This window comes from Jaculus jaculus, chromosome 8 (genome assembly GCF_020740685.1).
Source record: "Jaculus jaculus isolate mJacJac1 chromosome 8, mJacJac1.mat.Y.cur, whole genome shotgun sequence".
Lineage (NCBI taxonomy): Eukaryota > Metazoa > Chordata > Mammalia > Rodentia > Dipodidae > Jaculus > Jaculus jaculus.
In genome coordinates this window covers 11,022,014-11,047,345 of record NC_059109.1, presented here as the reverse complement: position 1 = coordinate 11,047,345, position 25,332 = coordinate 11,022,014, and the positions used below count along the sequence as shown (strand labels likewise).

Here is a 25,332-nt window from a genome sequence, read left to right as displayed (position 1 = left end):
AACCTAAGTTTGAACCTCAGAACTCATGTAAATGCTGGAGGTGGGGAAAGGTGGTAGCATATTGTAATCTCAGTGCTGGGGGAAGGCCAGGAATAGGAGGGTCCCTGGGGTTTGCTGCAGAGCCAGCATAGCCTATGGTGAGTTCCAGGGCAATGAGAGTCCCTGCCTCAAAAAGAGATGGCTGGCATACCTGAGGATGACACCTGAAGTAGTCCCAGTCTGGCCTCCCCCCACCCCAGACACACACACACACACACACACACACACACACACACACACACACATGTGCAACTGCCCAACATATGCATACACATGTTCATTTCCACAACACAAATAGAAAAAATAAAATCTGAATAAAGATCTTGAATTAAACACCAATGTATCATCATAAAAAGCAAAGACTTTAGCACTTATTTAATGAGAACAAGCTATTCATTTAGAGAAAAACAGCACAGAGTCAACAATCAAAAAACAATACATAGGGGCTGGAGAGATGGCGTAGCGGTTAAGCGCTTGCCTGTGAAGCCTAAGGACCCCGGTTCGAGGCTCGGTTCCCCAGGTCCCACGTTAGCCAGATGCACAAGGGGGCGCACACGTCTGGAGTTCGTTTGCAGAGGCTGGAAGCCCTGGCGCGCACATTCTCTCTCTCTCTCCCTCTACCTGTCTTTCTCTCTGTGTCTGTCACTCTCAAATAAATAAATAAAAAAAAAACTAAAAAAAAAAACAAAAACAATACATAGGACTGAAGAGATGGCTTAGAGATTAAGGCACTTGCCTGAGAAGCTTAAGGACCCAGGTTCAATTGCCCAGTACATGCACATGGTAGCACATGCACCTGGAGTTTGTGTGCAATGGCTACAGGCCCTGGCCCACCCATTCACTATCTGCCTCTTCTCTCTCAAATAAATAAGTAATAAATAAAAAAGGTGGGCATGGTGGTGCACACCTTTAATTCCAGTACTCAGGAGGCAGAGGTAGTAGGATCGCAGTGAGTTCGAGGCCATCCTGAGACTACAGAGTGAATTCCAGGTCAGCCTGAGCTAGAGTGAGACCCTACCTTGAAAAACAAAAATAACAACAACAACAACAACAAAAACCCATGATGTTCACTAGGTGATCAACTCTGCCTTTGGTCCCACCATAGAGCCAATGATACCAGTTGCTAGGAGGCTTGTTTAGCCATCATATAGTTTAATAAAAAAGACAGCTACCTGGTCTAGAATTCATTATTTTCAACACAAAGACAAACTTAGTTTTTTAAATCTTTTTCTTTATTTATTTGAGAGACAGACAAAGAGAAAACTCCAGATTGCATGCGCCACCTTGTGCATCTGGCTTACGTGGGTACTGGGGAATACAGCCTCGAACCAGAGTCTTTAGGCTTCATTGGCAAGTGCTTATCCACTTAGCCATCTCTCCAGCCCCAACAATCTTAGTTAAGTGGTCCTCATATATGCCTAAAACAAAACCTCAACGAAATAACTGAACAAAATAAAATTTCCAGAATTTCAAATGCGTAGCACTAACAATGGGATTGCACCACAAACTGCTTAGAACGCTGACAGTATATTCAGTTATCACCAATAGAAGAGAACTGTTTTTATTGCATTGCAACTTCATTTTTGTTTCTGAAAATATTGAAAACTCTGTCTATCTTTAAAGACAACTTTGTAAAATGTTTTTTTACCTCTTCTACCTCCATCCCAGCGCTGTTGAGTTCATGTTTCTGACAGAATGGCCCCTCTTTCCAAGCCTCAGTATCCCCACAGTCACAGAACCCTCCACCTCCTGATGTGGTCATCTGCAATAAAAAATTGCCAGGTTGCCTGTCAGTAAGTATTTGCTGAGAGTTATCAAATAATAAATATGCATACATCACATGCTGAGGACATAGCATCACTTGTTTCATTTCATTGGTGGGATAACATTAAGTGAAACACAAACCTTTCAATGTTTTCAAGTTTGAACAGCATATGGACTTAACTGAATCCAAAATAAAGGGCCATGTGGTGGCACACGCCTTTAACTCTAGCACTGAAGAGGAGGAGGTAGGAGGACCTCTGTGAGTTTGAGGCCAGCCTGGGACTACAGAGTAGTGAGACCCTACCTTGAAAAAAATACAATGTAATGCTAAATTAAGTAAATTAAGTATTTGAGGTATGTCTGCCAGTATGGCTTCCTTAATTAGGGAACAATGATGACTGCAAGAGTTTTCCTGCTTGGTTTGGTAAATTTGGTGTATGCTATGAAGATGTCTTGCTATAATAAAATAGGTTTCTGGTGGGTTGAATCAGATATCCCCATAAACTCATATGCTTTGAATGCCTAGTCCCCCAGCTGGTGGCAGTTTGGGAGGGGAAGTGTGTTGTTGGGGGCAGGCTTTGGTATGTTTTAGCCAGCTCCCCCTTGTCAGAGCTCAGCTCACTCTCCTGCTGCTATTGTCCACCTGCTGTGGCAGAGGGGATGTCCAGCCTCTGCCCATGCCACGCCTTCCCTGCCCTCATGGAGCTTCCCTCCTACTATAAGCCAAAACACCTCCCCTCCCGCCGCCCCATCAGCTGCTTTTGCTTGGGTGTTTTTGTCACAGCAATGAAAGGTAACTGCAACAAGGTTCAAGGAACAGTTCTTTATTCTTCTATAACACATACTCTTTTTTTGAGGTAGGGTCTCACTCTAGCTCAGGCTGATCTGGAATTTACTATGTAATCTCAGGGTGGCCTTGAACACACAGTGATCCTCCTACCTCTGCCTCCCAAGTGCTAGGCGCCACCATGCCCGGCTTAACACTCTACTCTTTGAAAGGCTAGGTGCATAGGCTATGACAACTTCACCACCTGCAGGGTTCAAGAACTACCCACACTTCTTAAAGATATGTCACTGAATCAAGAAATCTGACAGGGGCTGGAAAGATGGCTTAGCGGTTAAGCGCTTGTCTGTGAAGGTTTGAGGCTCGATTCCCCAGGACCCACACTAGCTAGGTGCAAAAGGGGGCGCACATGTATGGAGTTTGTTTCCAGTGGCTGAAGGCCCTGGAGCACCTATTCTCTTTCTTTCTCTGCCTCTTTCTCTCTCTGTCGCTCTCAAATAAACATAAAAATAATTAATTAAAAAAGAAACATGGCACATGGAGCCTATAGGTTATTAATTGGTACACCAGAAATTCTGCTTTTAAAAAATGAGGATACATGCAAAAAAAAAACCATGAAGATGAATTTAAGAATGGGTATCAGATACATTATACTTTAGAATAAATGTGATTATATTCTGCCCAAAATAAGTATTTACGTGTTATGTGTCACAGTATCACTAATGTAATCCCCCAAATTTTAGTTATTTCCAGGGATGCAGATGTGCGTCCAGAAATATGTGTAGGCAGCCACCTGAGAAGTGGCAACTGCCCTGCCCCACCACGTGTCTATGCTGTCAGCAAACAGGTGGGATAGCTCATAGGAAACCCGTATTCTCTGACTGACCTGTGAGAACACAGGGACACTCCCCTACAAGGAGTGCCAGTACTTGGGTACTGAATGAAAACAAACAGGAGGAAAGCCGTAAGCCAGCAGGGCTCCTGAATTATGAACAAGACTGAAATAGTCCTTCTCTGCCACCTGATTTAATGATTAGAGAAAAAATTTCCATTTAGTAACTTTCCCCTAACTTTTGAACCTTGATGATCATGAACAGGACCCAAGGAGGTTTTGGCTTAGAATAACACCAGGGAGCTCCGGTAGGGCCTGCCTGACACTACAGACAAGCCTCTTCCACAACAGAACACCAACAAGGGTAGGGAGATGGCTTAGCTGTTAGGGTGCTTGTCTGCAAAGCCAAAGCATCTCGTTTGGTTCCCCAGGACCCATGTAAGCCAGATGCACAAGGTGGCATATGCATTTGGAATTTGTTTACAGGCCTTGGCATGCCCATTCTCTCTATAATAAATAAATAAAATCAAGAAGGTACTTGAAAATACAAAAAAAGCAGATTCCTGTGCCATCTTCATGCATGTGTTCCAAGAAGCACAGATTAGTAATTCCTTTCTCTAATGCCATCCTACATTTAACGAACACTGGATACTTTTTCCCTACAGTGCTGGGGAGCCATCACACCTGACTACAGCACGTTTTGTTACTTTTGTGTTAAATCTTTGGAAGTAAGTATTTTCAACCATGGGGCCATTGGTCCAGTTCCAAATCTTTGGGTTTTAAAAAGAAAGAAAATGTACCAAGTATAAAATCCAATACTGTGTATGGTTGTTATTTGGACATTACTAACCCTATATCGATGGTCTTTGTGAATACTTCCCAAAAAGCACTCCATGCATAAAACACAAGTTGGATCAACTGCACAGTCTCTGTAAAGTCAAAGAAAACATGAATAAATCAGAATGTCATACAATTTCATTATTTCACAGAGGGTTTATTGCCTATAATTATGAAAGTTGTGAATAACAAAGAAATGTACAGCTAGTAGAAATACAAAAACAAGTTGGGTGTGGTGGTGCACGCCTTCAATCTCAGCACTTGGGAGAGACAGCAGGAGGGTCTCCCTTAGTTCGAGGCCACCCTGAGTCTACATAGTGAATTCCAAGTCAGGCTAGGCTACAGCGAGACCCTGCCTCAAAAAGGTAAAATAAGTAAATAAATAAATAAATGTGTGTGTGTGTACATATACATTTATTTATTTACATGTGCGTGTGTGTGTGTGTGTGTGTGTGTGTGTGTGTGTGTGTATGCAATCTGTGGGCTGGAGAGATGGCTTAGTGGTTAAGGTGCTTGCCTGCAAAGCCAAAGGACCTCTGTTTGATTCCCCAGGACCCACGAAAGCCAGATGCACAAGGTGGCACATGCATCTGGAGTTCATCTGCAGGGGCTGGAAGCCCTGGCACACCCATTCTCTCTCTCTCTCTCTCCCTATGTCTGACTCTTTCCCTCTCTCACTCTCTCAAATAAGTTTTTTTTAACAAAAATAATTTATAAGTAGGAATAGTAAAGTAACATCTTTAAAGCTACCCCCAGTCCTTAAGAGCAATATAACAGGTATGTGCCTGTCTGCTGAGCACCGAATAGGACTGAAGTCCTAGATACGTACTCCACACATGAAACTGGGCAACGGTAGCTCACAAACAATCCAAGTAGGATTATGGAAGAGAATTCTGGCCAGTCCATGGTTAAGAGTCACCAACTCTTTCTATAATCCGAAATGATTTTTTTTTCCCCCAGGTAGGTTCTGTAATCCCAGGCTGGTCTTGAACACACAGTGATCCTTCTACCTCAGCCTCCAGAGTGCTGAGATTAAAGGCAAAGGCCACCATGCTAGCTCAAAATGTTTCTTGTTGTTGTTGTTGCTATTTTTTTAAATATTTTTATTTATTTATTTATTTGAGGAGAGGGACGGGGAGAGAGAGAAAAAGGCAGAGAGAGAATGGGCACATCAGGGCCTCCAGCTGCTGCAAACGAACTCTAGAAGCATGTACCACCCTGTATATCTGGCTTACATTGGTTCTGGGTCCTCTGGCTTTGCAGGCAAATGCCTTAACTGCTAAGCCATTTCTCCAGCCCTCCCCCTCCCCACCTTTTTTTTTTTTTTTTTTGAGGTAGGGTCTCACTCTAACCCATGCTGACCTGGAATTCATGATGCAGTCTCAGGATGGCCTCAAATTCACAGTGATCCTTCTACCTCTGACTTCTTATTGCTGGAATTAAAGGCTTGCGCCACCATATGCCTGGCTTCAAAATGATTTTTATGCAACATTCTTTGTACTTTGTGACGCACTGGTGTGTGGGCTATACAACATGGTCTGCTTAGGAGTAAGAGTGACAATGAAGTGGCACACACTGGCCTAAGGAAATCAGAGGCTAAAAGCCAATGCAACCATAGCGCTGTCTTTACAGGACAACATGTGACACTGGAGCAGAAAGCAGTCCCCACCCGAGAACACACCATCTGAGAGGACTGCTGTCCTCGCTTCATTACGAAGGTCCTCCCCATCATCAGCCTTGCAAAACTCACTGTTCCCACCATGCATCGGCTGCGACAACCCTGTGCAAGGACAGAGATCTATTCTAGAAGCACATCCTGACACTCCTGGAATTCCTCTCCTTAGCCTCATGAATAATCCTCCCTTCCATTAATGTTTGCCTGTAAGAAGAGCTCTGTAAAGTCCCAGATGCACATGCTGCCTACTTTTGCTTTGTAAGAAAACCTCACAAAATTCATTATTTTGCAACACCTCACAATGTTTTCTCTCCCCAGCCTTCACCACAGACACCAGTACTGGGTAGCAGTTCCTAGACTTCTGAGTTTCACTAACCACAGAAAAGCAAAGAAAAATCTATTTGTTTTTTTAAACCAAGAACATTGAAAAACAAACATATGGGCTGGAGAGATGGCTTAGCGGTTAAGCGCTTGCCTGTGAAGCCTAAGAACCCCGGTTCGGGGCTCGGTTCCCCAGGTCCCACGTTAGCCAGATGCACAAGGGGGCGCACGCGTCTGGAGTTCGTTTGCAGAGGCTGGAAGCCCTGGCGCGCCCATTCTCTCTCTCTCCCTCTATCTGTCTTTCTCTCTCTGTCTGTCGCTCTCAAATAAATAAATAAAAAATTTAAAAAAAAAAGAAAAACAAACATATGAAAAAACAAACGCCCAAGCATATCAAATCATTATGTAATTATTTATGTAATATATATAATATAACATATAATATATATTTTAGTTTTTACAAGGTAGGGTCTCACTGTAGCCCAAGCTGTACTGAAGCTCACATTTCTGCCTCCCAATCCTCTAACCTCTGCTTCCCAAGTGCTGTTATTAAAAATGTGTGTGCCACCACACCCAGCTTTTTTCTCTTTTCTAAGCCAGGTCACATATGAAAAATGCAATTTAATCATCCCTAGCCTTTCTGCCTTGGAGATAGGCATAAAGAAATTTTCTGGGGGCTTAGGAGATGGCTCAGTGGTAAACAGCACTGGTTTATATAAAGCCTGCTAGATTCCCCATCATCCAAAAAAAAAAAAGTGTTGCAAAGAGGGCTGGAGCAATGGCTTAATGGTTAAAGTGCTTGCCTGCAAAGTCTTAAGACCCAAGTTTGATTTCCAAGGACCCACGTAAGCAGCCCAAGGTGATGCCTGCATCTGGAGTTCTTTTTCAGGGGGTGGGGGCAGGGGCCTCGGCATACCTATTCTATCTGTATCTTTCTCTGTCTCTCAAATAAATGTGTGCTCCAGGGACTCTAGCCACTGCAAACAATCTCCAGATGCATGCACTGACCTTGTGCATCTGGCTTTATGTGGGTACTGGAGAATCAAACCTAGGTCGTTAGGCTGTGCAAGCAAGCACCTTAACCACTGAGCCCTCTCTCCAACCCTGGTATTCAGTTTTAGGACTGCGGGTAAGCTACTCAATCACCTTCAGTTGCCTCAGGATAAAAACTAAGATCCTGGAAGGATTAAATATTATTATATACAAATGGATTGGCTTCAACTTGGTTTCTAGAAGGCAGCTCAAAAGCATGAGCAACCTCCACTGGGTAAAATACAGCTAGGACTTCTGGCTCTGGCACTGAACATCCACTACCACTGCCACTGGGAGCCATCAGAAAAGTGAGAAGCATACAAGGACATGGACAACTCTGTAGGCATCAGATACAGGCAGCACAAGCATGCAGTAACTGTAAGGAAAACTCACGACACAAACCCAGGACAACCCTGACCTATGGGTGTGTTTGCAGGTAGGGGATTTGCCACCTGCACCAGTGATGCAAACAGCTGAAGTCTGAGCATAGCAGGAGAGTCCTGCTGAGCCAAGACTGGGGTCAGACCACAGGGTAGGTAAAGCACTGCACTCAGGGTCAGCGAACCAGAGATGGATGAATGTGGGGCGGGAAGAGGTAGGGAGGGCTATGTGATGTATGGTGGTCAGTATTCAAGTCAACTTGACTGGATTTAGAGTCTTCCAGAAAGGCTTAACTGTGGCGGGAAGAACCAGCCCAGACCAAGTAACAGAAAAAGACAGCCAGGCACCAGAATTCACCTCTCTGCTCCCTGACTATAGCAGTGACCTGGAGCCCCATGTTCCTGCCTGCCTTTGCCTCTGGTCCGTGTGTCTATCCTGGCGGCTGCTGCCATCCTCCAGTAACATCAGACTCCAGCTTCTTTGGCCTTCCAATGTGAATGGAACACCTCACTCTCCTGGAATCTTCCAGGTTTCAGAATCAGACTGGGTCTGTTGAAGCTTTCAGTTTCATGGTGAGCAGCTGCCAGGTTCGTTTTCTGCCTCATCAGCTTGCAGGCAGCCATTGCTAGACTACCACTGCCTACTGCGTAAGCTGCCCTAGTAAGTGAGCCCTCGCTATTAGGCACATCCACGTGTTCTATGGGCTCCGTTCCAGAGAATCATGTCTGGCATGAGTCGGTAGACCATGCTGAGTCAACTGTGAGTCAGTCCTTGGCTGAGGATCAGGCTACTCTCACCAGGCTTCCTGCAGAGTGCCCACTATGGAACTGAGAGTGCTGTGAAGACATCTAAGTCTAGCAATGCTGCTGGAATTCGAGGACACACCAGAAGGGCTAGGTGGCAGAGTGTGAACTATGCACCCAGGGAAGACTCACTTTTACACCCTAACGAGAGCAGAGGAAGGGCCTACACAGCCCAGCACAGGGCGTAGAGCCCAAAGGGATAAAGAGATGCACAGATATTGCAGTGGCAGAAGCCACAAAGAGGCAACAGAGTCATGACGACCACCATTTCTTCCTGTAGGAAAGAAGGCACTTCTAGGATCAGGGGAACAGAAAGAGCCCTGTGGAGTTGGACTGGAGTGACAGAAGTCACTGTGAGAGGCTTTAGGATCGGCCTCTGCACTTACATAGATATAAAGCGAATACGGACCCACGAGAGGGTCTGGAAGTCACGACAGCCCAACAGCAGGAAGCACACCTGCCATGCATCCGGCACGGCGCTCTGAATGCCGTTCTCTTGTAAAAGGAACGCGGCTTCTTGGCAAAACGGCTGATTTCGCAGTGAAGACAGGCAGAAATCCAAGACGTGCCTGACAACTTGTGCCAGAAAGAACGAAGTGCTCCAAGAATGCCAACGGTGGAAAAGGGGCAAAGGCCTCTTCAGGGGCTCCTGCTCGACAAAGCTAGGGCAGCATGAGCAAGATGACAATGGACTACATGTAGAAATGCTGAGAAGAAAACTGGAGGTTCAATCTCAGCACAGCAAAAATAAACAAACAAAATTACACTAACAAGCCAAAAGTTGAAACAAGAAAAGGAGAGCTCCAAGCACGGTAGCACATGCTCATAATCCCAGCACTTGAGAGGCTGAGGTCAGAAGATCACTGGGAGTTCGAGGCCAGCTTGGGCTATAGTGAGTTCCAGGTCAGCCTGGAACTCTGCCCCTACCCTGACCCAAAAAGGAACTAATGGTAAAACAGCACTTCCATACAAAAGTCAATGACTACATAGGGAAGAAGGGTAACTTCACAGATGAGAAGACTTGTAGACATCCCTTTAATCAAATGACCAACATCACCACTTATAGAATGGAACTATATGCCTTGTGATAGGATTAGAACAGATGACTCCTGTGGTGATCCAGTCAAAGATACAATGGGAATCTAATTACACATACCAGACAAACCCAACTGGAGGGACATTTCCAAAATAATTAGTCTCAGGCTGGAGGAATGGCTTAGCAGTTAAGGTGCTTGCTTGCAAAGCCAAAGGACCCAGGTTCAATTCCCCAGGACCCACATAGGCCAGATGCACAAGGTGGTGTATGCATCTGGAGTTTGTTTGGAGTGGCTGGAAGCCCTGGCGCACCCATTTTCTCCCTGTCTACCCCAATCTCTCTCTAAGTAAATAAAATAAATAATAATAATAATAAACTTAGCTGGGCAACATGGCACACACCTTTAATCCCAGCACTCAGAAGACAGAGGTAGGAGGATCACCATGAGTTTGAGGCCACCCTGAGACTACACAGTGAATTCCAGGTCAGCCTGGGCTACAGACCCTACCTCGAAAAACCAAAAAAAAGGTTATTTTTCATAATTTTGAAATAAAAAATTTTAATGTGGGCTGCAGAGATGGCTTAGTGGTTAAGGTGTTTGCTTGCCTGTGAAGCCTAAGGACTCATGTTCTACTACTCCAGGTCCCACGTAAGCTACATGCAAGTGTGCAAGGTCACACATGTGCACAAGGGGGTGCACATGTCTGGAATTTGACTGCAGTGGCTGGAGGCCCTAGTGTGCCAATTCATTCTCCCCCCCCTCCTCTCTCTCACATTAAAAAAAAAAAAAAAAAAAAAAAAAAAAAAAGCCAGTCTGTTGGGCTCAGCTCAAAAAAGAAAAAAAATCAGAGAAAAAAAAGCACAGGTCAAATAAAAAATTTTCAAGAAAATCGTAACATTTTACCTGCAAGAATATGTAGGTTCTCCCACTTTAAATACACGGCCACAAAGATGAGAAGGTTTGTTTGCTTGTTCAAGCTTTGGAAATCCCAGAGCAGGATCTTCACCACAAAGGTACCATTCCATTGGTCCCAATAGAACATGCTGCGCCAACATATCTTCTTTCTGTGGAAAAGGGTTGGGACCCCTGCAGTAGATTTTAGGTACATAGTGGGCTAAATGCTGGTATACTTCTTTCGTGAGGTCAGTTGCTTGTAGCCATTTCTTTAGAAAAGGAAAAAAAAATTTAAACAATATCAGTTCACCATAATTTGGACAATTACAATCCACTTTTTTAGATTAAAAAGTCATATTTTGCTTCACCATTGTGTAACAGAAAGTTAATCTATTAAAATACCAAATATTTCACACATGCCTTTAATCCAAGCACCTGGGAGGCAGAGGTAGGAGGATCACTGTGAGTTCCAGGCCACCCTGAGACTACATAGTGAATTTCAGGTCAGCCTGGGCTAGAGTGAGACCCTACCTCAAAAAAAAAGAGCTAGAGAAATTGCTAAGTGGTTAAAAGCACTTGCTTGCAAAGCCTGATGGCCTGGGTTCAATTCCCCAGTACCCACTTAAGGCCAGATGCACAAAGTGGCACATGTATATGGAGTTTGCCTGCAGTGGCAGGAAGCCCATTCTGTCCTCTACCCCAAATAAATAAATATTTTTAAAGTTGATTAAGAGAGAGAGAGAGGAAAAAAAGAAGTCAGGCGTAGTGGTGCATGCCTTTAATCCCAGCACTAGGGAGGCAGAGGTAGGAGGATCGCTATAGTGTGCACTACCATGTCTGGCTCAAATGACATTCTAATTGTGGCAGGGATTCTCCTGTCAGTTTGCCTCTAAGAAGAGAATGCAACCCACTCAAGTAGCCAATAAACTAACTGTACTCCTATCAATTAATATTCAAGTGCGTGTCTATATCTAGTCAGAGTTGGGCATACCAAGTAAGCCTTCTTTTCCTGACCAGCCCCTGTGTAAGCTCTTTTCTTGTCTCCCCATGAAAACAATCAACATACTGCCCTTCTTTGGCCCCAGACCCCTGCTTCCAGATACGTGAACACTGCACATCTCAAAGAACCAAACTAAACTGAACTGATCCTCTCACCCTCACTGAAGTCTGCCGATCATTCCGTTCTGCTACTCTGGCATGTATACAGGTGTCCAAACAGGATACCCTGAACCTCTTCCTCCCCCTGCAACAGCCGGTCAGCACGTCTTCATTAACCTGTTGAAATCTCGAGTCCATCCATTTCTTTCCTTCTGGCTGCCACTTCCACTATCCTGGCCCACACTCGCCCCCATCATCAGGGGTAGAGTCACAGTGTGCCCAGCTGTGGCGCCTGTAATCACTTTCTACCCTGATTGTGTCGTTCAGTTTCCCATTCCACTGGATATCAAGTTGCTAGCCTGGCTTACAAAGCCCTTTGTTTTCATGGGGTTCCCATTCTCCCAGGGTCCTGTCATTCTCCTCTCTCTTCTTTTGAGCTACTGTCTCCAGTGTTTGTGGTCATGCGTGAGTGCAAAGGAGCATGCATGCCACAGCATGTGCGCAGAGGTCAGAGGACAACTTGTGGGAGTGGACCCCTGCCTTCTACCTTATTTTGAGGCAGGGTTTCCTTTTATTTTTTTTTTATTAAAAATTATTTATTTATTTACTTGCTTGAGAGCGACACACAGACCAAGAGGCAGGTAGACAGAGAAAGAATGGGCACGCCAGGGCCTCCAGCCACTGCAAATGAACTCCAGATGCATATGCTGCTACCTTGTGCATGTTGCTTACATGGGTCCTGGAAATTGAGCCTCAATCTGGGATCCTTAGTCTTCACAGGCAGGCATTAACCGCTAGCCATCTCTCCAGCCTCTTGAGGCAGGGTTTCTTGCCTTAGCCCAAGCTTCCATCTTGCCTGAGGAGTTCTATGTCTCTGCACTGGGCTTTATGTGGATTGCGGGGATCTGAACTCAGGTCTTCACACTAGCATAGCAAGAGCTTTACAATGAAGCTACCAACCCATCTCTCACTGCTACCTTCCTGTTCATTCTTCAGACCTTAACTATTCCACCTCCGCTTACATGTCTCCCACTTTCCCACGCCACTTCTCCATTCTACCAGATTTAAGCCCGAACTTCAACTGGACTGTGGAGAAAATGACTAGGAGCATGTCCACAGCTCTTGCCACCACTGGCAGTGACATTCGCGCTATGCTGCACAAGGCTTTGGTGCAAGCAGAGAGGGAAGAGCGGCGTGGCTCAGGTAACAATCTCTTAAAAACTAACCCAGTGAGTCACGGTGCCCTTCAAACCGCTCCCCCGCCTTTCCCTCTGTGTCCCTTCTCCCCTTCACTCTGTCACTGACCCTTGTCTCCCCACAGCTGTGCGTATGTGCTCACTGACTAGCCATTCTCAGCCTTCTTGGTTCTAGCCAAGAAAAAAAATGTGAACCAAACAAAAAAATTGTAATGACCTATTTTAAAAATGCATTTCACAGGCTGGAGAGATGGCTTAGTGGTTAAGGCACATGCCTGTGAAGCCTAAAGACCCCAGTTTGATTCTCCAGGTCCCATGCAACCCAGACACACATGGTGGCGTATGCATCTGGAGTTCATTTGCAGTGGCTAGAGACCCTGGCGTGTCCATTCTCTCCCTCTCTCTCCCTACTCTCTTTCTCTCCTCCCCCTCTCTTTGTCTCTAATAAACAAAAATTTAAAAAATCTTTAAAAAATGCATTTCACTAAACTGCTAACATTACTCATAAATCCAGTGTTTTATCTATGGATTACCTAAATTCCAATTATTCTTGTTGAAGAACTAAATTTGAGCTGGAGAGATGTCTCAGCAGTTAATGGTGCTTATTTGCAAAGATTGATGGCTTGGGTGTGAATCCCCAATACCCACATAAAGCCAGATGCAAAGTGGCGCATGCATCCGGAACTCACTTGCAATAGAAGGAAGCCCTCTGTGGTGGTTTGAATAGAATAGATGCCCCCCAACATATTCACTTGTTTGTAGTTTGCATTCTGCAGCCACCTGGCTGGAGGCAATGTCACTGGTGGATCTTTAGGTGTGGTGGTGGGTTTTAGATTTCAATCTAGCGATATGCAAAGTGTACCTAGCTAGAGTTCCTGAAGTGTGCTGTGCTGTGTGGCTTTTGGCTTTTTGGCTTGTGCTTCTCTCTCTGTCTGCTTGGTCCTGTGAAGGCAGGCCAGCTTCTCCTGCCATTATGGAACTTCTCCTGGATCTGTAAGCTTCAATAAATCCCTTCCTCCATAACTGTGCCTTGTCTGAAAGTTCATCTCAGTGAACCTGAAGCTGTCTGCTACACCCTTCCTGCCACACCCATACAAAGTGGCTCATGCACCTGGAGCTCGGTTGCACTGGCTGGAGGCCATAGCATGCCCATTCTCTCTCTCTCACTCTGCCTCTTTCCCTCTCTCAAATAAATAAATAATAAAATATTAAAAAACAAAACCTAGGGCTGGAGAGATGGCTTAGCGGTTAAGCGCTTGCCTGTGAAGCCTAAGGACCCCGGTTCGAGGCTCAGTTCCCGAGGTCCCACATTAGCCAGATGCACAAGGGGGTGCACGCGTCTGGAGTTCGTTTGTAGAGGCTGGAAGCCCTGGCGCACCCATTCTCTCTCTCTCCCTCTATCTGTCTTTCTCTCTGTGTCTGTCGCTCTCAAATAAATAAATAAATAAATAAATTAAAAAAAAAAACTAAATTCCAGCTGGAGGCAGGAGGATAAGGAGTTCAAGGCCAGCCTGGGACAAGACTGTCTCAAAGACAACAAAAGGACCTAGTTCAAGCACTGTATAGCACCTGAACAAGGCAACAGAAGGTCTTCACTTAGCTATTACCTGCACATTCTTTCAGCCCACTTCCTTCCTTCTAAAAATAATGTATTTTAAATATTCATGAGGTGGCATATATTAACTTTTTAGCCAATTTCACATTTTAGAGAACTTTTGCTAAAAGTCTGAAAACTCACCAGATCTGATGATGGCTTTTAATCCTAGGACTCAAAAGGCTGTAGTAGGGATCACTATGAGTTCCAGTCCAGCCTGGGCTACACAGTCCCAGTTTAGTATGGGCTAGTGTGAGACCTAACTTCAAAACCAAAAGCAAACAAACAAACAGAGGCTGGTGATACGGCTCAGCAGTTAAAGGCACTTGCTTACAAAGTCTGCTGGTTGGGGTTCAACTCCCTAGTACCCACATAAAGCCAGACAGATGAAGTGGCATGTCCACCTTTTGAGCTCATCTGCAGTGGCCAAGTAAGTGATCCTGGTGTACCCATTTATTCTTTCATTGATAGGTAGATAAAACATTTTAATAGAATTATATTCATAAGGTAAGGGACTGAAAAAAAGCTGCTAAATGAAAACAGTGAGTTTCACTCCTAAGGCAAAATCGTATTTTCCAAACATTCATTACTTTTGTGTTTGCTTTAAGTAAGATAGACTCAATTATGCTAAAAACAAAAACAAAACAAAAAAGCAGCATTTATGGGAAACAATCCCAACATTTTAAGGGGTCACTCCTTAGAGAATGACTACAAATCAAAATTGTGTGCACACAGCACAAACACTTCATGCTCTTTAACTGTAAACAGGACAAAGTTAAAAAAAAAAAAAAAAGCAGGGCTGGAGAGATTGCCTAGTGGTTAAGGTGCTTGCCTGTAAAGCCTAAGGACACAGATTCAATTCCCTAGTACTCATGTAAGCCATCAGATGCACAAGGTAGCACATGCATCTGGAGTTTGTTTGCAGTGGCTGGAGGCCTTGTCACACTGATTCTCTCCCTCCCTCTCTAATAAATAAAAATAGGGCTGGAGAGACGGCTTAGCGGTTAAGCGCTTGCCTGTGAAACCTAAGGACCCAAGTTCAAGGTTCGATTCCCCAGGACCCACGTTAGCCAGATGCACAAGGGGGTGCACGCGTCTGGAGTTCGTTTGCAGTGGCTGGAAGCCCTGGCACGCCCATTCTTTCTCTCTCTGCCTCTTTCTCTCTCTGTGTCTGTTGCTCTCAAATAAATAATAAATAAAAAATTTTAAAAATAATAATAAATAAAAATAAATATCTAAGAATTTATTTATTTATTTATTTGGGAGAGAAGGGGCAAATCAGAACCACTAGCCTCTGCAAATGAACTCCAGATGCATGCCCCCCTACCTTGCGCATCTGGCTTATGTGGGTACTAGGGAATCAAACCCAGGTCACTAGGCATTATAGGCGAGTGCCTTAATGATGAGCCATCTCCACTTTATTTTGTGAGAAAGTTAATGTGGAATTAATTCCTTGATTCCCCTCAACAAAGTAGCCAGAAAAAGATCCAGGGGTTCTTTGCCTCTGCCCCCAGCTCCTGTAACAGCTCCACAGCCAGCATCTGCCTGGGGGCTGGGGGTTTGGGCATCGCTCTCAGGCTTGCTTAGCAAGCGCTTCCCGCGCAGTTGTCTCCCAGCTAGAACAGACTCTTACTCCCTGAGCAACGGACACTCTACTCGCATTGGCCACATCCAAGTAAAACTGACTCTACCCACTGTCATGCAAGCCAAAACATGAATAAAGGGAATCAAGTTATCCTATACAACTCGTTCATTGTATGTTAAGAAGAAAGCAATGAGTCTGAAAGACTTAACTTACAATAAGGACAAGTTTTATTTAGTGTAAATTTTCAGTGGAAGGCAGGAATAAATAAGAACAAAATATGGCACAATGAAACCCATAACCTTGTATGCTAACTTAAAAATAAATTAACAGGGGCTGGATAGATGGCCTAGTGGTTAAGATGTTTGCCTGCAAAGCCAAAGGACCCAGGTTTGATTCCCCAGGACCCACGTTAGCCAGATGAACAAGGTGGTGTATGTGCCTGGAGTTCATTTCCAGTGGCTGGAGGACCTCTCTCTCTCTCTCAAATAAATAAATTAAATATTTTAAAAAAATAAAAAAATTTCAAAGCCAGGCATGGTGGTGCACGCCTTTAATGCCAGCACTTGGGAGGCAGAGGTAGGAGGATCGCCATGAGTTCGAGGCCACCCTGAGACTACAGAGTGAATTCCAGGTCAGCCTGGGCTACAGCAAGACCTTACCTTGAAAACCCAAAAATAAATAAATAAATAAATTCAAATGAGAGAGAAAAGCCAAATGTGGTGGCTAAGCCATCTGTCCAGCCATACACACACACACACACACACACACACACACACACACACCCACGCCTAGGTAGGGTCTTACTGGTCTCAAGCTCACAGCTATCCTCTTCCCTCTACTTCTCTAGTGCTAGGGTTAAAGGCGTCCACCACTACTCCAGGCAAAAGAAAAAAAAAAAGTATTTTTCGAGGTAGGGTCTCACTAGCTCAGGCTGACCTGGAATTCAGTATGTGGTCTCAGGGTGGCCTCGAACTCACAGTGATCCTCCTACTGATGCCTCTTGAGTGCTGGGATTAAAGGCGTGCACCACCACACTGAGCTGACATATTTGCCATCTCTAAAACTTGTATTACTTATGCTGGGTAGTAGTAGAGAATACTCTGAGAAACTGGCTATGATCCCCAGCAATGCCCCTCCCCAAAAGAGGGTTACTATCATTATGTGAAAACAGACCAATGGATTTGGGCTTTATTACCCTTATCTTACATACTTCATATATAGAGAAGAAAAACTTATGACTGCCTCTGAGAATAATGGCTCACACATTTTTCAACAGTAAAATCCACTACTTTTCATATTAATTTTCACTAATATGTTCTAGTTACAATTGACTCCACATGAAAAATTAACGAGATTTCTGACTTGTTTGCATTTTAATTTGCTCTTATTTCAAACACCTGTAGCAAAGTGAGCCAGAGCAGCAGCTTTATTATCTTATAAAACCCAGGAAGGGAAGTAAAGAAACTGTCAACTCATCCCACTAAAGTAAACATGTTATGACAATGTTTCCAGCTTTCCTTTTATTGATGCTAAATTTAAGCCTTGGGATTGAGAGCATGTAAAATAAACACAAAAATGTGACCCCCTAGAGGGTAGCTTTTTATTACTACATCTAATTATGATGATATAGCCAATTAAAATTGTATCCGTTAAGCATATCTGGTTTGCTTTCAAATAAGGCCAAGTAGCATGTGAGCTAATTATAAACAGTCACTGGTGCTCAAATGGAGTTTGGGGGAGTACATGAAGAAAAATTTTGACAAATTAAGAGCTGTTAGCTGGGAGTGGTGGCACACGCCTTTAATCTCAGCACTTGGGAGGCAGAGGTAGGAGGATCACCAAGAGTTCGAGGCCACCCTGAGACTACAGAGCGAATTTCAGGTCAACCTGGGCTAGAGCTGTTTACATGAAGGAGATTGCTTACAACAAAAATGCTTAATATGGAAACAATAAAAGACAAAAAAAAAAAAGCTTCACTGAAAAATGGGCAAAAAGACACACAAATGGGCAATTAGCTGGAGTTCAGAGGTGAATGCACTTCAAAATCATGAGAAAGCAAACACTTCATGCTCAATGCAAGGCACTCACCTAAAACCCAGACAAGTGCTGGCAAGAACCAAGAAATTGGACCTCATGCTCTGCTGATGGGAATATAAAATGATGCACACTTTGGAAAACAGTCTGGCAGTTCCTCAAAAGTTATTAACATATGACCTACCAACCATTTCTAGGCATACAGTCAAGAGAAACAAATGTGTGCACGCAAAAATCTACACAAATATTCATAGCAGTGTGTTTCATATATCCATCCAAAAGGCACCAACAACCCAACTACCTATCAATAAGTAGACAAAATGTGGTTTATCCACACAAGGTGCTATCATTTGGAAATAAAAAGGAGGAAAGCTGGGAGATGGCTCGGATCTTGGAGGCACACGCTTGCAAGCCTGCCAACCCGAGCTTATCCTCTCAGTACCCGTGAAAAGCTGGAAGCAATATGTAGATCCTAGCTATAGATGGTTGGGCTTCTGTGTGAGAAGGAAAAAACTCAGTAGCAGAGGCCAATAAGCTAGAAAAGAGATATAAAGGGAAGAGAAAAGGGAGGGGGTACTTAATAGGATGGAATTGTATATATGTAAGCAGAATAGATTAATGGGAGGGGGTGAAAAGGCCCAAAGTGAGGTCAGGGGAAGAGATCAAGTAAAGGAAAGGTGGAGGGAGGGCTATTCAAAATCTAAGAGGATATAAATAAATCATATGGATTCTTACTGTTTTGGACAATGGAACACTTAGGAGCCATAGATTGTTGCTAGAAAATTTTCAGTGCCAGGGATGGAATACCTTCCAGTGAGTTGTTGGCCAGGGAGGTCCCTAATGCCCCTAAAACATTATAGGCCATTGTGGAGGCCTTTGGTTTCCCACCAGGAATAGATGGTAAGAACCTATTGCTGAAGACTCCACATACTTGGGCTGCAAGGACACTGAGAAATCCTGCTGGAACTGAGCTGATAACTCCTCCCTGCAGACCAGCTGACAGGAAGCTGGAAGAAGCTATTCTGCATGCAGTTCAATGGGAGAAAGAGAAATCACTAGTGAAGATACTCAACCGTGGACACTGCAAGCCAGGCCAAATGAGCCAACAGGTGCAATAGTGACACATCTGTCATGGTGGAAACCAACTGCCCTCTAATTGGAATGGAAGCCTGCTCCATGGGAGGGAATACATCCCTAATATTGAAAACTTTAAACAGGGGTAGTCATGAGCCCTAGGGGTGTAATGTCTGCTGCTGCTGCCTGGCTAAATGTATATACTGTGCTTATCAAACTGCCCAGTAAGCACTTCTATTAATGTTCACACCCTTATACTAATGCTACTCTCACTTTTGGTAGAGAATCTTCTCTTTTCAGATGGCAGTGACCTTGGAATGACTCAGAAGGCATCATGGTGCTGGAAAGAAGTGACTGGAGTGCTCAGTACTACAATATCTCTATCAAACCTTTCAAGGCTCAGGGTCTAATGCAGAAGAGGTGGCAGAAAGAATGTAAGAGCCAAAGGAAGGGTAGGACTCCTTACAACATGCTCCCTCCAGACACAAAATGGCCTGGATATTCATGACCTCACAGTGCCTGACACTGCCTACACAAGACTATCATAATAGGAGGAAAAGATCATGACATGAAAATAAAAGAGACTGAGATGGGGAGGGGATATGATGGAGAATGGAGTTTCAAAGGGGAAAGTGGGAGGAGGGAGGATATTACCATGGGATATTTTTTATAATCATGGAAGTTGTTAATAAAAATTTGAAAAAAAAGCTGGAAGTGAAGGAAAGTGACATCTGTGATCCCAATGCACCCACAGCCACAGGAGGCGGAGCCACAAGGTCCGGCTAGTCTGGCAACGCAGCAGGAAACAAGAGACCCTGTCTCAGAGAGGGCAGAGAAGACAGACACCTTGAGGTTGTCCTCGGACTTCCACACTTTATCCTACCATGCATGCACCCATACACATACACACACATGAATTCTTGAAAATTTAAAAAAAATGAAAAGGGCTGGGCATGGTGGCGCACTCAGGAGGTAGAGGCAGGAGGATCGCTATGAGTTCGAGGCCACCCTGAGACTACATAGTCTATTCCAGGTCAGCCTGAGCTAGAGTGAGACCCTACCTCAAAAAAGAAAAAACAAACAAAAAAGGAATCGAAGATTAATACATCCTACAACTGTGAGGAACATGAAGATTCTGCTAAACCACGAAGGCTAATATATGAGTCCTGGGGCCAGAGAGTCGGCTCTTGCTTGCAGCACCCACATAAAGATGGACAAAGTGGTACATGTGTCTAGAGTTCATCTGCAGTAGCAAGAGGCCCTGGAGCATCCATGCATTCTCTCTCTCAAATAGAAAGAACATACGACTCTGTTTACATAAAGTGTCCAGATAAGACGCTTCTTTGGGGACAGAAAACAGAATAGGTTGTTTAGAGTTTGGAAATTTAGGGGAAAATGGAGAGTGACACATCCCGTTTCTTAATTTTTAGTTTTTACTTATTTATTAGAGACAGAGAGGGAGGGGGGAGAGAGACAGCAAGCGAGCACATGAGCACACCAGGGCTCGAGCCACTGCAAACTCCAGGTGCGTGCGCCACCATATGTATCTGACTTCCATGGTACCTGGAGATCTGAAATTGACATCCCCTTTCTTTTGGGGAAAAAAATAACATAAACTTCAGTAACAGTTATACAATTCTATAAATGTAGCAAAATAAAAATCACCCCAAAATAAAAACCTCTGAAATGTATAGTATATCTCTTAAGACTGTTCAAAAATTTAAAGCTGAAATTAACTAAACCAGACATAAAACTACATAAAATATCAATAACAAATCTTTTTATTTATTTTTTACTTTTTAGATTTTTTGAGATAGGGTTTCACTTCAGCCCAGGCTGACCTGGAATTCACTATGTAGTCTCAAGGTGGCCTTGAACTCACGGTGATCCTCTTCCCTCTGCCTTCCAAGTGCTGGGATAAAAGACGTATGCCACCATGCTTAGCACAATAATGAAACTTTTTAAAAATTGTGTTTTGAAAACAGGATTTTATAATGTAGCCCAGGCAGCAATGGAACTCCTAATTAACTGATTCTTCTGCCTTAGCCTCTTTAGTACTAGGGTACCACCATCACTTGCTTGGATTTCTTTTACATTTGGGGAAGAATCAACACGCCATTTGCACTCCTTCGATGATAATCACCCCTGGAACACACTATCATCAGTATGTGTCATAAGATGTCGATCCAGTCAAGGAGTATTGGAAAAGTCAAACAAACCAATTCTGCCAAAAAGAGAGGGCCACAGTGACACTCTAAACTTAAACTTACAATTAGTTAAGTCAGCTTTTAAAATGGGTAGGAGAGCAGCTTTCTTCCTCCTAAGAAGTGTGTTAATAAAGTATATGCAAGACATCAGTCCTCACAGGCTGGGTATGGTGGCACATGCCAGTAATCCCAGCACTAAGAAGGCTGACGCTGCAGGACCATGAATTTGAGGCCAGGCTGGGACATACAGCAAGTCCTGGTTTCAAACTAACAACACACACGGGCATTCGTTAAGTAATAATGGAAGGTGAGGGCCGGGGAGATGGCTTAGTCTTAAAGTGCTTATGGGGCACGTTAAGCAGGGGTAGGGGTGGTAACTGCACCTCTCCACTAGGAAGGCAGACACAGGAGGGTATCTGGGACTCTGTTGCCTAGCTGTCTGTCTTAGAAAATGAAAGTGAGCCTGGCGTGGTGATGCGCACCTTTAATCCCAGCACTCAGGAGGCAGAGGTAGGAGTTTGATGAGCGCGAGACACTACCTCAAAAACAAACCAAGAAAGTAAACAAAAGTGGACTCTGGCTGGCACATGCACACACACATGTACCCACACACACATGAACACACAAAAAATGGACATGGTCCAAGCTAATTACCAATCTGGAAGTAACTTCTCAACAGTTACTGATTTTGTTGCTGTTGCTTTTTCCAAGGTGGGTCTCACTCTGGTCCAGGCTAACCTGGAATTCACTATGTAGTCTCAAGGTGGCCTCAAACTCACAGTGATACTCCTATCTCTGCCTTCCAAGTGCTGGGATTAAAGGCGTGTGCCACCACGCCCAGCTCTTCTTTTTTTTAGTATTTACTTATTTATGAGAGGGAAAGAAAGAGAGAGAGAGAGAGAGAGAGAGAGAGAGAGAAAAGAAAGAGAGAGGGAGGGAGGGAGAGGGAGAGAGAGAATGGGCAAGCCAGGCCCTCCTGCCACTACAAATGAACTCCAAATGCATGGGCCACTTTTATGTATCTGGCTTTATGTGGGTACTGAGGAATCAAACCGTCAGGCTTTACAAGCAAGCATCTTTAACCACTAATCCATCTCACCAGCCTCTAAAATTCAATTTAACATAAGAGAAAGATTTAATTTTCATTTGTGTCAAAGGCCATGCCAGAGCCCAACCTGAAAGAACAGTGTAAGGTAAACCCTTCACAAGGTAATGCCAAGTTTATGTTAATAGCTGGAATTATGACATCAATATTAGTTTGCAGCTTCTTTCTTTATATATAATTTTTTTTTTTTAATTTGAGGGGGGCAAAAGGGGGGGGGATGGACATGTCAGGGCCTCCAGCTGCTGGGTTACCTTGTGTATCTAGCTTATGTAGGTCCTGAAGAGTCAAACTTGGGTCCTTTGGCTTTACAGACATGTAACTTAACCACTAAACCATCTCTCCAGCATATCTTTATTTTTAAAAATATTTTATTTATTATGAAAGAGGCGGGGAGAGGGAGAGAGGATGGGCATGCCAGGGCCTCTAGCCACCTGCAAATGAACTCCAGATGTATATTCCACCTTCTGCATCTTTACATGGGTACTGGGAAAATAAACCTGGGTCTTTAAGCTTTGCATGCAAGTGCCTTAACCCCTAAGGTATCTCTCCAGCCCCATCTTCTTTATTTAAAGGAATTCTATTGGCCTTCATACCACACTCCTTAAAATATAATTTTAAGGCTGGGTGATGGCATATGCCTTTAATCTCAGCACTTGAGAAGCTGAAGTAGGATGGCCATGAATTTGAGGCCAGCCTAGGCTACAAAGTTACAGGTCAGTCAGTCTGGACTAGAGTGAGACCCTGCTTCAAAAAAAAAAAAAAAAATCCTACCAATAAACGAAAATTCATATATATATATATGTGTGTGTGTGTGTGTGTGTGTGTGTGTGTATAATTTTATAAACATTTGTGAGAAAGCTACCTAAAAGTAAATAGCAAGAAAAAAAAGTAAACAGTATAAAAAGTAAAATGAGGGCTGAAGAGATTGCTTAGCTGTTAAGGCACGCAAGGGCTTGCCTGCAAAACCAAAGGACCAAGGTTTGATTCCCCAGGACCCAGGAAAACCAGAAGCACAAGATGGCACACGCGTATGGAATTCGCAGTGGTTGGATGCCCTGCCCTGGTACACCCATTCTCTCTCTCTCTCTCTCAAATAAATAAAAATAAAATATTGCTTAATAAAGCAACAGGAAAGCCGGGCATGGTAGTAGACACCTTTAAACCCAGCAGTCGGGAGGCAGAGGCAAGAGGATCACGAGTTCGAATCCAGCCTGAGCTAGAGTGAGACCCTACCTCGAAAAACCAAAAATAAAATTAGCTCAAGTTCTATTCATCACAAGCTCAAGTAAAATCCAAATTAGTAAGATTTTTGTCCTGCTGGCCTTACTGTCCTCCACTCCCATTGCTTGAAAATTTCACAGCCCAACAGCTAGGAGGGATGACCTCGGCCACTATTTCCTAAGTGGTTTCCTCAAGAACCTCAAGTAATTACTTGATGTCCTAATTACTTGAGGCCTGCCCTTCCAGGATAATGGAAGATGCAGCTGGTTATCACTGGGTCCACACACCCAAAATTCCGTGTTAGAACACCACAAAACCAAAGAAAATACTACTACATTGAAGTTAAGAAGAGACATGGGGTAGCAAGTAGCTGTTATTATTTTTCTGTTTGGTTGTAAAATTTTTGTTTTCCCAATTTTTAAAAATAAATTCTGAAAAGGCAGACAGATGGGGACTGAAACTCAAGTTGTGTGATGTTAAGCAGAACAAACAAACAAACAAAACAGACTGAACTAGTTGGTCTTAAAAATAACCACTTACCAACAGCAACATACCCCAGATTTTGTTCCTTACATTCGAATTACTTGTCCTAGAAGCTTTGCAAATTGAGCCTCTGATGAGTGACCCCCACATCCTTATGGGGTAAAGAGGACACCGAGTTTGTCCAAGTAATCATTTCACAACCCTGCTACTTACAGGCATATTACATTACACTTCTAGTACTCACTGAACGTGAATGCTTTTTAAGTTTGGGGCCTGCAAACTTCTGCTATGTTGTGACCAATTCTCCCACTATCCATCTTGTATTTGTTGCCCAAAAGCTTCTCCTCTAAAAAGTTACATAACCTTTCCTCCTCTGTCCAACTTTCCCCAACTCCTAGGAAAATTGCAGATCGATTTTTCACATCTCCACTACTACTTCCTCTTGCTCAGTAACCACTACTTTCCACGCGTCCACCAACACTGTCAGCTAATTGCATATGTGGAAAGGGAAAGGGGGGGATTTAAAAGGCACTAGACGAGCAAAGGAAGGGACCGCGCTGGTCGGGAGCGTCGGGAGCGGGGCAGATCCCAACAGCGAGGATGGAGCTCGGGTTAAGGGGCGCGCAAGCCTGGGAGTGGAGGAAAAGTGGCCTTTGCCCCCCTCCGTCCGTCTTCCAAGAGCCACGGGGACTTGATGGAGTGCGCCGGGTGACACGGGATAATGGGGGGGGGGGGATGAGATGGAGAGAACGCCGGGCACAGCAGAACGCCGAGGACAGACGACTGAAGGACGGAAGGCGACGGAGGGACGGGCTCGGCGGGCCTCGGGCCGTCCTGTCCCTTCCCCCGCGCCGCCCGGGACCCGAAGTCGGCGAGCCGAGCGGCTCCGGGATTTCCCGAAGTCTGTGGCTTGCTCCCGGCCGGGGCGCGGCCTGCGAGGACCGGACATCAACCTGCGGGGGGCTCCAAGCACTCACCGCCGCCGTCTCCTCGGCAGAACATTCCAGCAAAGTGCGCTCGGTGGCCTGCACCTCAGGCTCCAGCTCCGACGCCATCTTCTCTCCTCCTTCTCGGCACAGTGACCGTCGCTGTCGCCTCCCCCCCTGCCGCGGGCCGCGGTCTCGGCTCTCGGGTTCTTTGCAGCCGCGCGACGGTCACCCCCCCTCCCCCTTCGGCTTCCCTCGCCCCCCTCTCCAGCCGCTCCCGGGGGAACCAAGTCAGTCAATCGTCAGTCCGTCCCCGGGGCCGTCCGGGTACGAAGCGGAAACGAGCAGCGGACGGAGCAAAGGGAACCGCGAACCCGACAGCCGTGGGGGAGGCACGGGCCGCCGCGCCC

At 44.7% G+C, this 25,332-nt stretch overlaps 1 protein-coding gene across 4 annotated transcripts in view; it reads right to left on the bottom strand.

Annotated features, from left to right (window-relative positions):
* Ubr2 (ubiquitin protein ligase E3 component n-recognin 2) overlaps window positions 1-25,114 on the bottom strand; it is a 97,890-nt gene extending 72,776 nt beyond the window's left edge. For all 4 annotated transcript variants that reach the window (XM_045155795.1, XM_045155794.1, XM_045155796.1 and 1 more), the window contains exons 1-4: window positions 24,974-25,114; window positions 10,409-10,668; window positions 4,270-4,348; window positions 1,688-1,801 (exon numbers count right to left, since the gene is read on the bottom strand). In XM_045155795.1, coding sequence (XP_045011730.1) covers window positions 1,688-1,801; window positions 4,270-4,348; window positions 10,409-10,668; window positions 24,974-25,051 — 531 coding nt within the window. In that variant the 5' untranslated portion in view covers window positions 25,052-25,114. The remainder of the gene's footprint in view (window positions 1-1,687; window positions 1,802-4,269; window positions 4,349-10,408; window positions 10,669-24,973) is intronic.
* Between the last annotated feature and the right edge of the window lie 218 nt (window positions 25,115-25,332).